The sequence below is a fragment of the Dufourea novaeangliae genome, unplaced genomic scaffold (assembly GCF_001272555.1).
Source record: "Dufourea novaeangliae isolate 0120121106 unplaced genomic scaffold, ASM127255v1 scaffold8, whole genome shotgun sequence".
In the NCBI taxonomy this organism is placed as follows: Eukaryota; Metazoa; Arthropoda; class Insecta; order Hymenoptera; family Halictidae; genus Dufourea; species Dufourea novaeangliae.
Window position 1 is genome coordinate 11,284,710 of NW_015373923.1, and position 18,349 is coordinate 11,303,058.

At 34.5% G+C, this 18,349-nt stretch overlaps 1 protein-coding gene across 1 annotated transcript in view; it reads left to right on the forward strand.

Moving 5' to 3' along the window:
* The window catches only part of LOC107194628, a 68,408-nt gene that overhangs the window by 34,969 nt on the left and 15,090 nt on the right, over nucleotides 1-18,349 (forward strand). Inside the window, exons 3-4 of the mRNA XM_015584275.1 lie at nucleotides 16,117-16,320; nucleotides 17,374-17,715. Of these exons, the coding sequence (XP_015439761.1) occupies nucleotides 16,117-16,320; nucleotides 17,374-17,715 (546 nt within the window). The remainder of the gene's footprint in view (nucleotides 1-16,116; nucleotides 16,321-17,373; nucleotides 17,716-18,349) is intronic.

Sequence of the window (18,349 nt, forward strand, 5' to 3'; positions counted from 1 at the left end):
TACTATCTATACAAGACTAAAAGAAACTATTATGTGATCACAGATATGAAAAAATACGCGATAGTAATATTTGATTTCGTAATTTGTAGTACGTAGCCATATGGTCACAGTGATAACGAAAGGTAAATAGTGGTTTAACCAGCACATTACTGGACATTCTAAAAATAATTGTCATCAGTCTTTCAGTAGGGACAGTATGCCGAAAGGATATTAATCGATACTGTGGGCGTAATAAAATATTCTTGACAAATGTGTGACTCTTTTTGATCGGAATCATGTTCAGTCATAAAATATGAGACAAATATTCAGATCGATTTATTACCATGTAAGATATTCAGGGTTCGCTCTTCACGTAATATCTATAGTACACTCAACGCTCTTAAACGGAAAATAAAGGAAGAATGTTTATCTTAATTAAAGGCATTAAATGACTTCGACTAACAAATATAAATTTTTGTTATATTTGTTGCTGTAGTACAATCAAGAATACACAAATATAAACAAATACATCTAATTGCGATAGTAAACATTCTGTATTCAATTAATTTTTTCCAATACGAAACTATTCATCATTACTAATCCCAAAAATAATACAAAATATCCTACCAATACATCGTTGCTCTTATAGGTTTGTATTGTAAATATAAAACTTAGTAACACAGTTTCCTTACAAACTTCCAATCAATTTTTTCAGATGTACCTATCTTCAGTTAAACAAGGTATGTGTATTACACAAGAGTGATTACGTTGGTGTCAGAACCCGATTTTGTTGTAACTTTGTAGACGAGTAGGAAGCCTCGTATTATTAACTGTGCTGCATTAAGTTTTGATGGAAATTCATATTTTAGGGTACCCCCCTTGTATACATACTGGCGTAAACAACATTATGTTCAAATATTGTTAATAAACTAAATAGCAGAAATATTACGAAAGTTGACCTATATTATACACTTTGGATCTACATAAAAATGTCACCTGTCATTACAGAACGAGATTCACCAATACCTATCATGAATAATTAGCCCAGAAATTGAAAATATCTTATTCATTAATTACCGATGCAAAATTCTCACTGACATATATACTGAAAAAAACTACATTACTTACAGGAAGACCCGATATTATTATCAAAATCAAAAGTTTAAAACGCTCAAATATTTAAAGTAACTGTTCCGATGACTCAACCGCTAAAGATACGATTAAACTCGGCCACGAGTTCCGACGTATGTAGTATCCTTCACTCGATAATCTCGATCCATCGTGGTAGACACACGATCAACATCCTAAGGGTAGGAAAGTCGCACATGCGCGCCGATGGGACGCACGCAAACTAAGGTCGGTAACAACGCAGTTGTGATGGTAACACTCGCACTGTCGATGTTGTATCTTTCTTAAGTGAGTTTATAATTCACCCCGGTTCTATTGTTGTCGAAAAAGTATTGTTATCGTCGATGATCCTGGTGAGGAAGGCCTCGAAGAACTGTGAAACCACGTGATAACGTCAAGATTGAAATACTCTAAATAAATCCTTTCTCCGTAAATATAAAATACCTGAACAGTTGACGTACCACGTGATAATCTAATTTTTATTATACTATCTATTGTTTTTTTTTTAAACTAATTGCATCGATTTTAAATATCGTAAGTGAAAGGAAAAAGTTTTAACCCTACAGTTAAGTGACAAGTGTTGACTTTACGTATTCGTTGTCGTTTACATTTTCTTGGGTTTTTTCGTTTCTCTATTTACTTGTACCGCAATTATGTAATCGATAAGGAATAGTATACTTCGATATCTAGTAATAATTTGGAAAGTACTTTTTTACTGTAAGGTGAAGTGACTTATGTTACTCTTATCCATATGTCCATTTTAATTCTCGATTGGTATTGTACAGACATTTTTTAAAACCTCGTTTAAGTAATACGTAAATATTGTATAAAAAATTAATACAGTACGCAGTATGTGAAAAAAATTCTTTGACAGCGACTATCATTGCAAATCGAATACCGTTCGAAATAGTGGTAATTACTTTTTAAATATCAAAATTACGTTTATTTTTCGTTACTACCCTCGCCTTTTAAATTTCTGACGGTCTCCACTATACATTAAACCAGAGGCTATATAAAATGCTTTATAAAACGATATCGTAAAATGTCAGCACGAACTGAACGGAAATGTAAATCAACAGTACAGCAACACACGCTAAACTCGCATAAACGATGCAATGTACCACCACCATGATAACACCGAAATCGCAGCTGCATCAGGCTCTGGAACTTCTCCCACGAACTTTCACGAGGCGAATGATATGAACTTGACATCCACAAGGCCGGCTTCGAGAGAGCGATCTAATATCGCGTCTCGCAGCCGTATATTCGTCAATGCAAGCATGTAACCTTGCAATTTCAGCAAAGTTTGATGTTTCGCGCGTGAGAACTTTAACGGTGTATGATTTACGAACAATAGATCGCGATATGGAAGAATAGGATTCTGAATGTTTCGTTACGTCGGTGAAGAATAGAACGTGAGAGGATGATGTAGAGAGGATAAAATGACAGTTTGTCTTCTGTCGAGGATACAAAATGTAAGAGGACAATATCTGTAGTGTTTCTCGAAGCAATTGTAGTGAAGTTAAAGATGAAACGCAAAGAGAGGAAGAAACCGAGCAAAAATGTGGGTATTCGATCGAAGGAATTGGAGGCTCGCGGGGTCTCTATGGATATGGAGACATCTTGGGCGGCGCCACAGTTGACACCCAGCTACTCCAATCTCAATGATATGGTACTGTTTTTGAAACTGTGTTTGTTTTTAAAGCAGTAGTCATTTAGTTTAACAGCGACATGACAACAGTTAGGAATTGGAAGATCAATCATTAGGTGTTTCTGATAGTTTTTATTTTTAACCAAATGTTACAATACAACTAGTACTGACGATGAAATAGTTGTATCATTAGAATTAATTCTTTACAAAAAGGATAAAAGAATATTATCTCATAAAAACAGAAAATAAACTCATAGGCTCATAATAAGTACTTTGCAGTAGAAATTCTGAAGTGCTTCATTATTTCAAATATGAGAATAGTATAACAAATATAGAATCTAGTTTTGTGCTTTTAATTTTAGCGTGTATAATACTTCGAATGAAGGTGTGGTTAACATTTACTTGCTTAAAATAGAGGAACATTTCAGTAATAAAATAAGATTGAATAAATAATTATATTTATAATTGGTTAAGATAAAGTTTGAAGTTTGCCGAAAAACGGTCAAAACTTTTTTCTGCATATCAGAGTCACTAATGTTTCGATTATAAACATTGTAATAGTCCGAACTAACCATGAGAATTAAAGAAAATGGTTATGACTGTCAGGAAGTTGTATGTATCCTATATCCTGTCTATCTACAAAGTGCTTCAAAAGATAACACAGAGTTTCAGACTTCTTTTATGGAAATCTGTACAAATTTCTTTGACTTCTATTCAGCATTAGAAAATATGTATAAGGGGAATTTATCTTGCCCATTTGTAAACTATTTCAGGAAGAAATGACACATATGAATATCTTTATATCGATACTAATGATCATTTTATATGCTGTGAAGCACTATGATACTCTTTATGCTTGCATACAAACAGTAACGGATGTGTTCAAATTGCAGAAGAAAAATAATACAAGAAACCTTGTCAGACATTAGAAATTATACAAATATTGTTAAAGTTAAACCGAAGAAAATTCTACATATACTAACATGTGCATATACATACATACAATAATATATAGTAAAAATATAGTACAGAGTCCTCTCGATTATCGTCTAGCTTGTTCTACACGAATATTGTCCAGGCGTCATCCCCACCACTGGGGGTTGGGAGATAACTTGTCAAGCACATATTTATTGCTTTTCTTGCCAAAGCTCCAGCTTCAGGCAAAAAACGAATTTAGGAGGGTCTGAAGTATTTCTCCCTATAAGATTATTGTCCCGGCGCGGACCCGATTACGGGACGATAATCTAGAGGAGTCTGTAGGAGGTAATTTTTCATGAATAGTAAAATATTTTCGTACAAAACTCTTAACTCAAGAACATATACCTACGTCATATGTGCACAAATTGTACACACAAACAGAATGCCCCCTTCATTTGGCGTGGGACGATCGAAACCAGCTGATCGTTCGTGACTCTGTGCTTGATCCGGGCATAGAAAACTCCATATAGCATCGCGCGGTTCTGACACACATGACCATCTATAGTGGAAGTCGCATTCTCCCCTGTTTCCTTTGCTCTTCGGCACGCTGTTCGAGTGTCGTTCAGATATCACTCGGTTGGCTCTCGTCGCGGTTAAGCCTCTCCTTTTCCGTTCCACGATGATTCGTGACAGCAGCCAGTGTTTTCGAAACAACGGGCCGGGGCACTCTCGGTCTCGCCTTTTTTGTCCGAACGAGAAAGGAACTGCGGATCGTTCGTATTCGTTCTATGTAGTATGTACACCTTCATTCCAGTTTCTTGGCTAATGACTTCATACGCGGTGCCTCGAATTTTCGATCGCAACAAGAAATTTCTGTACTCGCAGCAAAAAAACATTCGTCAGTTAGTAAAATCTTATATTATAAGTAGACTGTAGATTTTATGCATTTATAGTCTATAGGGCTCTGCAAAATGCAATAAAAAACAAAACTTTCATTGGATCCAACGAGTTCTTTATTTTACTTTGAACCCATTAAGACACTTAAAAGGAAAACTAAATTTCTACATTTGCTCCCTTCTTTATAAATTACTTTAGAAAATGTCATTTCGCATAAAAATTCGCAGTCTAGTTATTAGAATAAATACTATCCTCATTGCGTTAAAATATTAAATAAAATTGTATTTTCTAATTTTAAGCTGTTTAATTTTATCATTCTACTGTAACTAATAATCCTGTAACATCAATTGAAGGACCGGATGCAATAAGGGGACTAACGCTCGAGAATGCGAAAAATATATTTGCAGGAGAAAACAGCAAATTGAAGATTGTATATTATAGGTATCTGTACATAATATACACTTGCTTTTAATCAATCCCCAATTTTTTTTTCTGTTTTTTTTTATTTTTCAGAATTCCGTTTATATCTTTCTATTCTTAGACTTAGTGTTAAATAAATATTATTTAATATATTAAGAATTTTATTTTGTACAACCCACGTACATGATACGAAATACATACAGGGGCCTGATGAGGAATTTTACGAGGTAAAATCAGAGGACCTGCCCCTCCCCTGTCAGATAAAAATCTTAGTTATGTCAATGCTCGCATCCTTCTTTTTTACTTTTGCACTTTGATAAGAGTAATGAAAACTACTCGTATACCGTTAATTTATTATTAGGTTGTTGTATAATAAATCTCGTTTTTTGGCGCGTTTCATTTTAGCCATCTTAACCCTCGGAATATGGAACGTCTGAGCTGATGGCTGGGTCAATAATGACCCATAACAAGATCTCACAGGCGTATATATGTATTATACTTCCGTTTATAAATGTTAGGGCATTTGTCTAATATGGGATGAATGCAATGAGGCATTAAAAAATTCTTGTAGATCTAAAATAAATATTGTATAGAGGTAATAAAGCTCACAATACATACTTATGTTAATGTAAAATGATAAATGTGGCCCAAAATATATCATTTTTATTAGGACCAGGTGTCCTAGTACTTATGAAGGATAGTGTGCATACGATGGTCGCTTTTTCGCTGCACATAACGTTCCGTGACGGTGTTTATCGACGGGTCACCAGTGACCCAGGTGTTAAACTCGTCAAATATGGGTTCAGGAAGATTGAAACTTATTGACAACGATATGTCGATTCAGATGAACCTTATTATTATTAGAAAACTTGGTTTCGAGATAAGTTATAGTCGTTCAAATTCTTCTGTTCAGAAACGATGTTTATTACACAAAAACAACTACATATGTACAGTAGTCAGATTTCTTGCAAGTAGAAAAAGTAAATAATAATCAGACATGCATGAAGCTGTTCTATTTAAAAGCACATGTGAAATGTTTTAATCGATATTATCAAAGCTGGAACTTCATACAAAACTAATTAATTCTACCATGGCGAATAATTTTGGCACGAGGTATCAATCATCCCGAATTTTGCCGTTATAACGTTACCGTTATAACGACCCCATTGTTATTGCCTTCACTGAAGCTTTTATGGATTTATATGATGACATACCCCGTATGTCAGCATTCGCTGGTTTTATCACGTGTTCACTAAAACGACGGCCATTTTTCCATCGAAACGCTTGATTAATAGTGAACAATTGTTACCATATCTGTTACTCGAAGTACTTCGAACTTCAATCTCTATAACTTTCAGCCATTCTTGGCCGTTTCTGGCAAAAACTGAAATAGGACCACAGTACCAACTTATTAGGACGTTCCATGTCTGGCATTTCTTGGACTCGAATTTAAAATAATATATAATTTAACGTGATTGTCACTTATCTGCTTGGTGTAAGTAGTGTCTTAAACAAATTATTAATCATATTTAAAAGCGAACCTTTGCATGATCAATCCACAGACGTTGGTACATCTGAACAAAAATATTCGTCAAGTTATAGACAGCATATCACCCGAAATATTAGACTCAGTGACATTGGTCGTATTAAAAAGAGGTGAAATTTACCCTGCTCCTAATGAGAGTCATTCGACCGATATCATAGTTGAATTATGTGCAAATAATTTTGCTAAGTTTTTAATAAAAAGTATACATTAATATCTCGACCCCAGAGCTATAGTGTATTAAGTCACACTTTTCAAACTTTAGTGGGGAAAAAATTAAAGATGCAAATACCTTGTAACTTTGGAACCATTCGGTAAGGATTGAGCGAGAAACAATCACTACTTTCGAACAATTGAATGAATTTAAGACAAGTCTCTATATGTAGAAATCTTTGCATTAATTCCCCTATATGATGGACTTTACACTGGTTTAAAAATATGAACTTAATATCATGTTTAGACTATCATGTACCTATATTGAAAACTAGACGACTTAAAACGAAATAATTTGTACCATTGGAAACAATGAAATATTGTAAAATATCATTTTTTTTAAAGTGGACTTCGTACAGTCTAGCTCTGGGGTCCTTATATTTAATAATACTTTCTATGAATTTCTAAATTATTAAGGAAAAAAATTGCTTTGTTATTTCTGTCGCACTCTGTACGCGTCTTGAAAGTTTCATTAAAAGCGATCCGAAATATGAGTCCCTTTCCTTGTGAGCACAATTCGTAAGTAACTATTGAAAAATTGGCACGAAAGTGGAAAATATGTAATCAGATCACTAATTCCTGACAAAAAGTTGTTCATTCTCATAAATATACACACCGAAAAAACCGTTATTACTTATAGGATGACCTTATTATTTCGAGAATCGCTAATTCTGCGTACCCCTAACAGTCGCCTCCTGTGTGTATGTCCCATTATTTTCGTGGATTCCATTGGAATGTTTCTTGCGCAACATTCGGCGCTGACCTCCTTTCCTTCGTTGCTTCTTCTTTCTTTAAATGTACCGGTGATTTTTTCTTTCCTCTCGCTCGCAACATCCTCATCTCTCTTCGATGAACTTCGATGCGCGGTAACCCAGAGTCTTATTTGACGTGGTTCATATCTGATTCTCTAGTCAATAAAGCATCATATTACTAATTCGTATTAAACACCCAATAATACATTTTAATAGCGTATAAAAATGATATCTATAAATTTCAACGGACATTTCCAATGATCATTCTTCGTTATATTATAAGTAAAAAATATATTTTGCTTAGTCGTATGACTCCACTGTGCTCGTTTATGGTACGTTTGGCAACGTTGTTTTTGCACGTATATCTAAATAGGTATGTGCGTGTTCAGTTTTCCCGCGTATAATCATTATTCAATATTCTTACATTCAAAGTTGCATATATTCCTGTGCATTATACTTTAAAAAAATAGAATTCATTAAAACACAAACTAGGTGAAAAATTTTTTATATTTATTTGAATTTCGCAGGTATGACCCTGTTCAACAACGTTGCCAAGTTCTCAACATAGTTCCAATACCTTTATTGTCAAATATTTTCCTGGAATGTTCGGAATGGTACAAGATTTAATTCATTATCAGAAAACTCAGGATTTATACTTTCAGCACCTAGTTTTTGGTTAACAGTTCCAGTTTCTGTGAAAAGAAAAGATTATACTTCCGGTAAGAAATCGTAAGACTGCCATAAGAACTGTGTTACAAATTGTGTCTCAAATTTTTCGAGTGTGTGTATTTCGTTCTAATAAACAATCTGTATGAATTTTATTTCATTATCTCGTCTTTAGAATTTGGCACGAACCATCTTAAGAGCAAGTTGAACGTACGCGCCTTACGCGTCGTGTTTTCAGGCCCACCCACGCCCAAGCCGCTCCACAGACCCGCTATTTTCGGACATAAAATATATCCTGACGTCTGCTTTCTTTCCTCCGACCATGATTCTCGGACTTTGTCTTTCATCTAGAGACGCCACTTTGAGGTCCGTTTATACTATGACAGGACGAACCTTCAACGAGCCTACGACGAGCCTGCGTTGAGTTGAAAAAAGTATTCTTTTATTCGTTTTAAAAGTTCAAGTATAAATGGACCTTTATTGCGATGCATCGTACCTAGTGTTGTCACTGATACCGTATCGATGCTGTCGATACCTGACCGTAAATTTTGATCTGGTATCGAGTAGTATCAGAGATATATGAGTATCAAAAAGAATCGATACCCACTCGATACTTGTACGAAAATATCGATACCTGTTCAACACTTCTATAAAAATATGGCTACCGATTTGATACTTCTACGACAGTATCAATGTACGTTTGATACTTCACGAAAGTATTGATACTGTATCAACGAATTAGGAATTTCTGTATTTCAATAACAAGGTAATACAATGTGAATATTCAATATTTCGATGTCTTTCGATACTTCCCACTGAGTAAGTATCGAATTGTTTGAGTATCATCAATATGTATCGAATAAGTCCCATCACTAATCGTACCTGTTCGTGCGAGTGGAACGCTAGAAACGCGAGGTGACAGTAATATTGATGAATACAGGACATCTTGTGTAGGAAACGTGGAGGGTGGTCCCGTTATTGGTGGTACAATCGATGGTGGGGTGATTTTTCATGGAAAACTTAGATGAATGTCTAGAAGTGATATTTTAATGCAAAGTGGTCCGCAGATAATAATGTAGATGGTTACAAAAAATTGTAAAGTTTCTTGTGTCGAGGTTAAGTTTTTGGAAAAATGATATTTGAGTTAATAAAATGGAGTTTAACTGTAGATTAAGCCTATCTTAAATTTTCTAACACTATAGATAGTAAACTTTGTAAAAAAACGTTTTGCTCAGTTTTTAAGAATACAGACACTTTTTTATCATACTTTCTTGGAATATTTCATTCAAACGTACCTATAGATGTCAATCAACGGAGACAAAATTTCTGAAACTGTAAGTTTAAGCTATGCATTTTTACTAACCTAAAATTGGGGACCACTGAGCCATAAGATATTACAATCAATCAGAAAAAAAGGGAATGTGTGTAAATGGTTAATGGAATTTGTGATAAGTGTATAGGTATTTGTATACAATACCTAGAATTGGTTATTTATAACGAGAAATACGAATAAGTTATAGTTCTATTTCTCTTTTCTTATGTTTCTTTGAATGAGGACGTTGAAGAGAATAAAATAAATTCAGTGATAAAATGTTATTCCAAATCATTTGTCGCTTCAATGCTTTGTGTATTGTGATTTAATAAAGAATTCACTGTAAAATTATGCTCCTCAAACTACTCTTCGCGTAGTTTGCTCGTTCGCTGCTTAACCTTGACTTATTCTCTAGCTTACAGTAGCTGAACTTGTTAACTAAAGACTGCTTAATAAATAATAAGGTGTTTTGTCAATCATGTGAATAGGTATTTCTGTTATACGACTAAGTTTTTAAATACTTTCAGTTTCTGTACTGTTTTTCCTGAGAAATGTTTTTAACATTTGCTATAAGGAAACTTTGTAAAACTTTATTATATTGTGAAAGTGACGGTTAATTAAAAAAATTCTAAAAACAAGAAATCTCATATTTGTTTGTAATATTAAGTTAAATAATATTTTTACTAACGTTAACAATATACATATTTAAAAATATTAGTTCACTTCTGTTTCTTATGTTACAACACTTACTTTGTATTTCCTTGTGTAAAGTTAATTGTTTTAACAACACCTACAGAGGCTGTATAATATGATCTAGAATTTTGCAATACTGTTGATAATTTATTTTTACTATTATCAACATATAACGTAATAAAATAAAAGTGAATAAATCTCTATTTAGAAACTAACTTTCGTATATTATTTCATAATAAATAATTATCAGAGTAATATATTTTTCTTTTTCATTGTACAGGAAAAAAGGATTTTTCAGAAAAAATAATTGTATAATACAGAACAACTTCACGATCTAAGAATAATACGAATTTCTATCCATGAACTCGCCAGGAGGGCATTGCGTGTTGCTAATTTCGATCGATTGTTAGCGTTACATACGTTGGTAGACAGCCAACGATTTGTAAACGCTCGTAATTACGGAACGCAAAACAGTTAGCTAGAGCAGTTACGAAATCATGGGTCTGTTCATACGATTAATAAAATATAAACTAATTTATAAAACCAAGACCACGGGTAACTGAAAATTAACGTTTTTATGGTGTTTTAAAATGTCATTTACATTTTAATATTGGGAGTTATAAACAAGCTTGTTTCTGAAGGTGATCCCATTTGGTATATAATTATGCACTAGGTTATACAGTTGTACAACACACTGTTGACAAAATAAATAAAAAATGATTCTTTTCGCATTTCAATAGTTTGATTTCCTTCTAATGCAAAAATATTTGTAAAAAATTCATATTTTATGGGGGAGCCTAATACTTTTGGCCAAGTCTGTAATTGTTCAACATCATGACAAAAGCGTCATCGATCAGCGAATACGAGAGAAGCCAAGCGGGTAACACGAGGATAATTGTGACGGGAAAATGTTTTACAGCCCCGGGTGACGACCTTCATCTCTGATGAGTCCAATCAACGTCTCGTTATCATTACGAATTACGCACCCACGACTGATCTCGTCTCGAATTTGTACGCATACAGAACACGTGTACAAAGCAAAGCGACCAGCGGTACGTGCTCATTAGGAATAAATCAATTAGCAGGCCGCCTGATTGCCGACTCACCGATTCGACCGGTATCCAATTAGTAGTTTCCTCCTGTTTATTAAACAATGCCTGATCTTTCGTTAAAGATGGATCCTTTTCATTTACCGTTACATGAACGTCTACTAGTATGAACGTCTACCACCTTCAGTTGCGTTCGAGCGTGTCGGATAACTCTAATCTCATCAATTCCTCCAATCATTCAACATTTACACTTGATTTCGAATGTAATTCTACGAGGATGATCGCTGTGGTTGATTTATGTTGAGTATAATACCCAAATTTCTTGAACGAGAGGAGCATTTGTGCAAATGTAAATTAGATTTTATTCTTCATTTACTATGTACCTTCGTTTCTTATTTTTGATTGTAATGATTTATTTAAGTGTTATTCTTCTCTGGTATTTCAAAAGTGAACGTTTTATTCTTTTTTATTAAACTCAATCTAAACAACGGAAGCTGATCTGAATTTCTGATTACAAACCCGTTCAAAGCGATTCACAGCAAGCTGATGCTTGAAATTATTGTCATGAAATTTTTAGATACATAGGATGTGTTTAAATGTTAATAACGTTATAGTAAAACGTTTTAATGTTAATTAACGTTATAGTAAAACTCTGTAATTTATTAACAATTTCTCGAATAAAATCTCGTACATAGTGACAAATTTCAGAACAATCTAGAGTTTGTAATGTCGGGTTCATACTGGTGTTCGCGAATAGATTGCGAACCATGTTCGCCGACAGTACATCAAAGGGTCTGTTGACGAGCTTAGAATGTGTCTGGACCCGTTGTAAACACGTTCTGGGCGAGTTGATGATTACTTCGATGTCAACCTGCACTTTGTATTCAATCTGCATCTCAGAACCATCATCTATGCAGTGAGACGATTCAAAAAATTCTATTTTAATTGAATTATATCGCGATCATTCGCGTTTGTGAGACGCAACAAAACTACTAACAACTGGAAATTCCATTTCTTGAAGTTTTATTTTATACGATTAGTTTTGTTGCGTCTCACAAACGCGAATGATCGGGATATAATTCAATTAAAATAGCACCACTAGTGATGTGTGTTTAGAAATATCGTTTGTTAAACTTACTCCAACAGGAATGCTTCTTCTTTTGACAACTTTTCTCTGCGAGCACTATTTCCTTTTATTATTAAATATGCAGTTGATGAGAGCAACAAATACTACATAGTCTAACATTTTTCTAAACTAAATTTACGTCGGTATGAGCATGAGCTGGATGAACATTGTGCGAACAAATTTAACCGCTTGTGTTCTGCTTGTGAGCTGTTCGCCATGTGTGACCTGCAATAACGCAACAAGACATTGTTTACGTTTCCATGTAGTTTCACTTCTCAATTCTTTTTACATAAATACGTTGCACTTTCTTTGAGGACATTTAGCTTTTTTGCGATGCAATCATGGCGTCTTTTGCCAGACCATTTTTGGTGGTATCAGGCTGATTCCCCCGCTGCTAGGGTCGAAAGGCAAGCCGCCTGCTTCAGCAACTCCTGCTGAGCAATCTGTGCGTGTGACGGAGACAGAGAGTGTGTCGGTTCTTGCTTTGTCTTTGTCACACACATAAGTTGCTCAGCAGGGGTAGGGATAAAGCGATACCGCCAAGATATCGACACTTTTACTCGTAACTTATATCGAACAAAAATTTCGATATCTACTTAAGGGGTCATGCTCAGTCAGGAGGCCGAAAAAAGAGTGTTTTTGGGGAATTTTTTTCTCATAAACTATAAGACCTTTTTCAAAAAATGTGTTTGTGCCTCAAAGTTTGCAGTTTCTAGATTATAAGGTAATTTTTTTATTTAAAAATATTTATTAGTAAATAAATGGAGAGCGATCTCCCTATCACTGTAATCTGTAACTTCGTAACGGTTTATCTGAAATTAAAAATTCAGTAAGATTTATGTAATGGATGAACCAATCTTGTTCTCGAACGTGGAGTTTTTCGAAGTATTGATTAGGAACAAAATGGCGGACATTTTCCTGAAGAAGTGCGATTTTCACTTAAAAATCACTCGTTTTTAGTCAATTAAAAAAAAAGTATGGAACGAAAAGAAAAATCCTTCGTTCAAGAACAAGTTTGCCTGATTTGAAATAAGGCGCAAACGGTTTCATGTAAATCGTCACAGTAGTTTTCGAGAAATATTGATCACCGATTTGAAAAATGTAGTTTCGAGAAAAACGCGTTTGAAGTTTCAAGTCAAGCTTACACTTATATAAAATGTTCATTTTTTAACATCTGTAACTCTGTCATTTTTAATTGGATTACCTTGAAACTTGCACAGAATATTCTCGAGATGTTGTACTTAGAAGAAAATGTAGAAAATGAAAAATCGATTTTTTTTTAATTTCTGACTGAGCATGACCCGTTAAGTATCGCATCAGAAATATCGTTACCTACTTGTATCAAAGGAAAATGAATACAAAGTTCATTTTTATTATGATAATATATTGTTACCAGAGTTGAGCAGAATTTTATTCGAATAATGCATAGTGGATAGCTGCAGTATCTAAGGGCGTCATCCTGAGTTTTAAACAGTTAATGAGATTAAATAATTGTTTGCCAAATATCGACTTATTCAGGAAAAAGTATTATTTTCTAATAAAAATTGAAATTTCCTCGTTTAAATGATTAAAAATGACGGAGTTCTTTTTTTATCTTTTGTTCTTTACTCGAAATACTTTATCTAGATAATGAATTTGTCCATCTCTGATTTTAACGAAGATATATTTTATCAATAGATGTTTATTGACGAAGACATATTTTATTAATGAACATTTATTAACAAATTAATATCAGTGTTTTTTACGCTTAGTATTGTCGTATAGTATCGAATTTCTCAACTCCTGTCACGATCTAATCCAAAATGATTCGTAATTCAAACGAGACAGAAGAGAAAAACACAAACTGACTTTTCACTCTAAATGTCCCATCATTATTTTTTTCTCAAACTAATTTAACATCTGAAGTAACTTCCCTTGTAAGTATATCTCCGATCTTCCAACTGTCCAAAATTAGGAAGACTGTATGGAATACTCGCAAGAAAAAGCATCGCGCGTAATCGTATCTCCGTGTCAAATTAAGGGAGGAACGATCCACTTTACCTCGGTAACGAGTTTACTAACCCCTTCGCATGTAGGTTAAAATGAATCGATGAGATTGCCACGATGGCCGGCGAGCGAGGCCAGCATATGCATCGGTTGCAGGCCATGGTATAGTGCGCGGGGCTGGCGACTATAGTCGGCCACGAGCCGCGGTTAACCAGGAGTCGCAGGCCGGCCGGCGTTAACTCCGGTTGTGAATCACGACTTCGTTTAATTATTTCGACGAAAGACCAGCGATTCCGGATCAATGTAATTGATTTCGAGGGAAATCGATCGTGTGCGATTAGTTGATCTGCGGTGGTCGATGTTCACGATGCAATGAGAAATACTAAGTTCTTGAGTTTATTTTTAGATCGATATTACGATACTCTCGGCAACTACTAAAGTCGATTGTTTTGATTATGAAAATGTTTTAAGTAACAAAGATCAATGTTTTCTGAACACATTTATAATTACGAAGTTATGTTTTAATGAATTGACTAAATGAAGTTATTGAATCGTCGATAGTTGGCTTATCTATGACGAAGGATTTCTTTGAAGAGATTAATGATTTTGTGTTCGGTAAAGACACTTCAGTTCGGAGACTTTAACTATTAATAAAGAGACTACTCGGTGAAAAATCATCGGTGGGTCTTCAGTTGTTGAAAGGACGAGAGTAAAGAGTTTTTTATGGAATAATCTTATGAAAGTGTATCGAATTGGAAAAGATTAAATGGGATTGAATGCATTCCAAACAGTTGATGGTAAGGAAACATGTTATTGTTAAAGGCAGGTATTGAAAACTTCTACGCATAGAAAAGTAAAAAGTGTTATGGATGGAAAATATTCTTTATTCTACAAACGAAGAAAATTTACGAGTTTAAAATTAACAATATATTTTGTAAATGTTTAAAATTACAAAACTATATACGAAGTCCAATAATTGAAAAATATTTCCATAAACTTGAAAGAATCTAAATTTATAAAATGTAATTTTTGAAAAGAGTACATATAAAAGAATTTTTTACTTTTCGCAAAAATTTGTCATCATTAATACTTAATTGTCCTTCTGATAAACAATATATTTGAAAATGTTACATGTGACAAAATCAGCTTAGGAATCACACCTCAAATTATTAGGTTACTGTTCAACGAATTTGTAAATCTTGAATCATTAAGAAAGTTATCTAAAGTAACATTATACAAAATATGTACTGAGATTTCTTCGTCGCAAAAATCCTACTTATTATCATTCATCGTTACATTATTAAAAGAACAAAAAGATATTAAAGGTGATTCTCCATACTTTGTCATTGAATCATTGAATACTTAACACTCACCTAATTGTTCAAACGGACAGCATCCTAGAGTTGTGAGTGTACAAAATGTAATCTAATTACAAAATCTAAATTGCAATTACAATGTAATTACGGGACAATTACAATTACAATGTAATTTTTATTGTAAATTTAGTATAGTTAATTACAATGTAATTGTAATTGTCAATTACACGACATTGTAATTGTGATTTGGACTTTGTAATTACATTACATTATGCCTAACTCTACAGTATCCTAAGAAACCGTGTCCGAAAAATATTTTCCTAAAAAGAATTCACTACGTTCAACCCTCAAGCTACCCCATAACCCGCGTCCGACAGAATTCGTAAAAGAACAAGTACAAAGAATCTTGTCTAAGAAGGATTGCCGCGGTTATGATAAAAGTTAAAGAAAATCTACGACTGTCGCAGGCCCGGTTCCAGCAGAAGCAGCTGCAGGAAAAAGAGCAGAAGCTGCTGCAGCTTTACGATCAGCAACAGCAACGGGCTTATCAGGTGATGCAACGGGGCAGCGCCGGTTCCAACGGCTCGAATTATGGCTCTTCTGTCAGCCAGCACACCGTCACGAAAACCACGTCCAGTAGCCATACCACCTCGACCTCGCAAGGTGGAAGGGTGAGTGATACTTCGCGTGGAAACGCGGCGTCGTTTTAGTAATGTGGTTTCACGCCACGCTTTCTTGAATGGTCTAATGGCCGCCAGTTTAGATGCTGGAAATCACGACACTGACCAATTTATGATAATCGAGAATGTTTAGAATCATGGACTTTTCCCCAGGGTAGAAAAATAGCCTTTGTCATACCCTAGAGGGGGAAGGTTTAGATATTTGCCCCCCCCCCCTCCGACTGATAACCTGGCTACGTGCATTTTTAGAATCCTTAACATTTCACCTACTGCAAGTTATTTATCAGGTTTTCAAATAAATAATCCACTATATTTTGTGAAATTCGATACCTTTTTTCGTGGAAATCTGCGGTCTGTGTCGTTTCAGTGACATGAGTCACCCTTCTTGAATACTAGTCACCATTTTGAAAAAAAGGAAAGAGGAGATAAATGCTTTGAATTTTAATTACGTTGCCAGTTTAAGGGGTAGGTGGGGGAATAGTGGATTACATATTGGTACATCTGATTCTGCTGGTGCCAAGTATTTAACCCATTAAGTCCAAAACAGTGAAATAAGCCGACTTTACACATATAATTATTTATTATAATAGTTAAAAGTGCTGCGTTTATGCTACTTTGGGCAATTTTTTATTGGAATACGAAAATAGAATAACTTATACCGATATATAAAAAATGTATTATAATACTAGACACTGTATTATACAAGCCCACTGCATGAAAAAGATGCACGAGAAAAAATTTTCATGATTTAAGGAAACATTGGTTTATCATAATGTTATAAATACTTCAAGACCAAATTTTAAAACGTCTAAAGTGGGGGAAGTCAAAGATCTAAGTGAAAGTAGTCAAACATCTAAGTAAAAGGAGAAATAGTGACGAAAAAAATATTAAACAATTCTTTCATAACTGCAACATGAAGAACAGATTTCAATAACGGAAATTCACTGAAAAGAAATTGCCAGTGAAACGTTGCGTTAACGCAATGTTGGCTCCTAATGGGTTAACTTAAAACCCGTAAGATAGACATGAGAATTTTCTATTAAGGTGAGGCAAATGTTCGACGAGAGACGGCACACGACCGTGAAGGGAATCGACAGGAGCTACCCGTTGGAGCCGTTGGAGAATAAACCGCGGAAGCAGACCAACGGAAACGCCGTGCAGAAGAACGGAAATTCGACGGTGAACCGACACTCCGTGACCGTGAGACGAGTGGCCCGGGCCGACATGAACAGCAATTTAAATGGCGGCAAACCGATCGTCTCGTATCACGAGGATATCACTCGAGAATCGTTCGGGCCTTCTGGACGGCAGCAGCCAGACGATGACGACGAGGTCGGGAACGAGAACCACGTTGTACAGTTCGCGAATGGAAATCATCGAGACGAGGTAATTAATTGTTATCGACCGGGATTCTCTCTTGAGACAGAACGGAGAGACAACCAATGCACTCCAGGCTACGTAAGATCTCGAACTTCTTAATTGGGGTTGCTGTAGCAACAGTATAATCACTAAGAAGATTTGGTTCCAGTAAAAAAAAACAGAGAACGACGTGTTAATCTTCTACGATTTAACGCTTAATTAAATAATATGATTAGTATATTTTGTACATCCTGCTTCATTTTTCAATAGATAAATTATCTAGGTTTAATGATAATAGAAGTTTGTCTAGTAAAAGTCTTCTCAAGTGTGAATTTCTTGTGAATATGGCTCTGTTATATTATTGGAAAATTTGATTAGCAAATAATTTTTCACCATTTTAATAGTAATGTCTGTGTTACAATGTTCGAAATAATTTGAAAAGCAAGCAAACGGAATTACGCTCTTTTGTATTGGAGAACGTTAATTTTCAAAGTTAAAAAGTTTAACAATTTTCGGATTATATAGAGTTAAACAAAATTTATACAATAAATGTGCAGATTTGTAAAGCAAACTGAAACACAAATTTTTAACAACGATGAATACAATATTTTATTTCAGTTCTATTTTAATGAACTACAACTGAAAGAAGAAGTATTTGTTA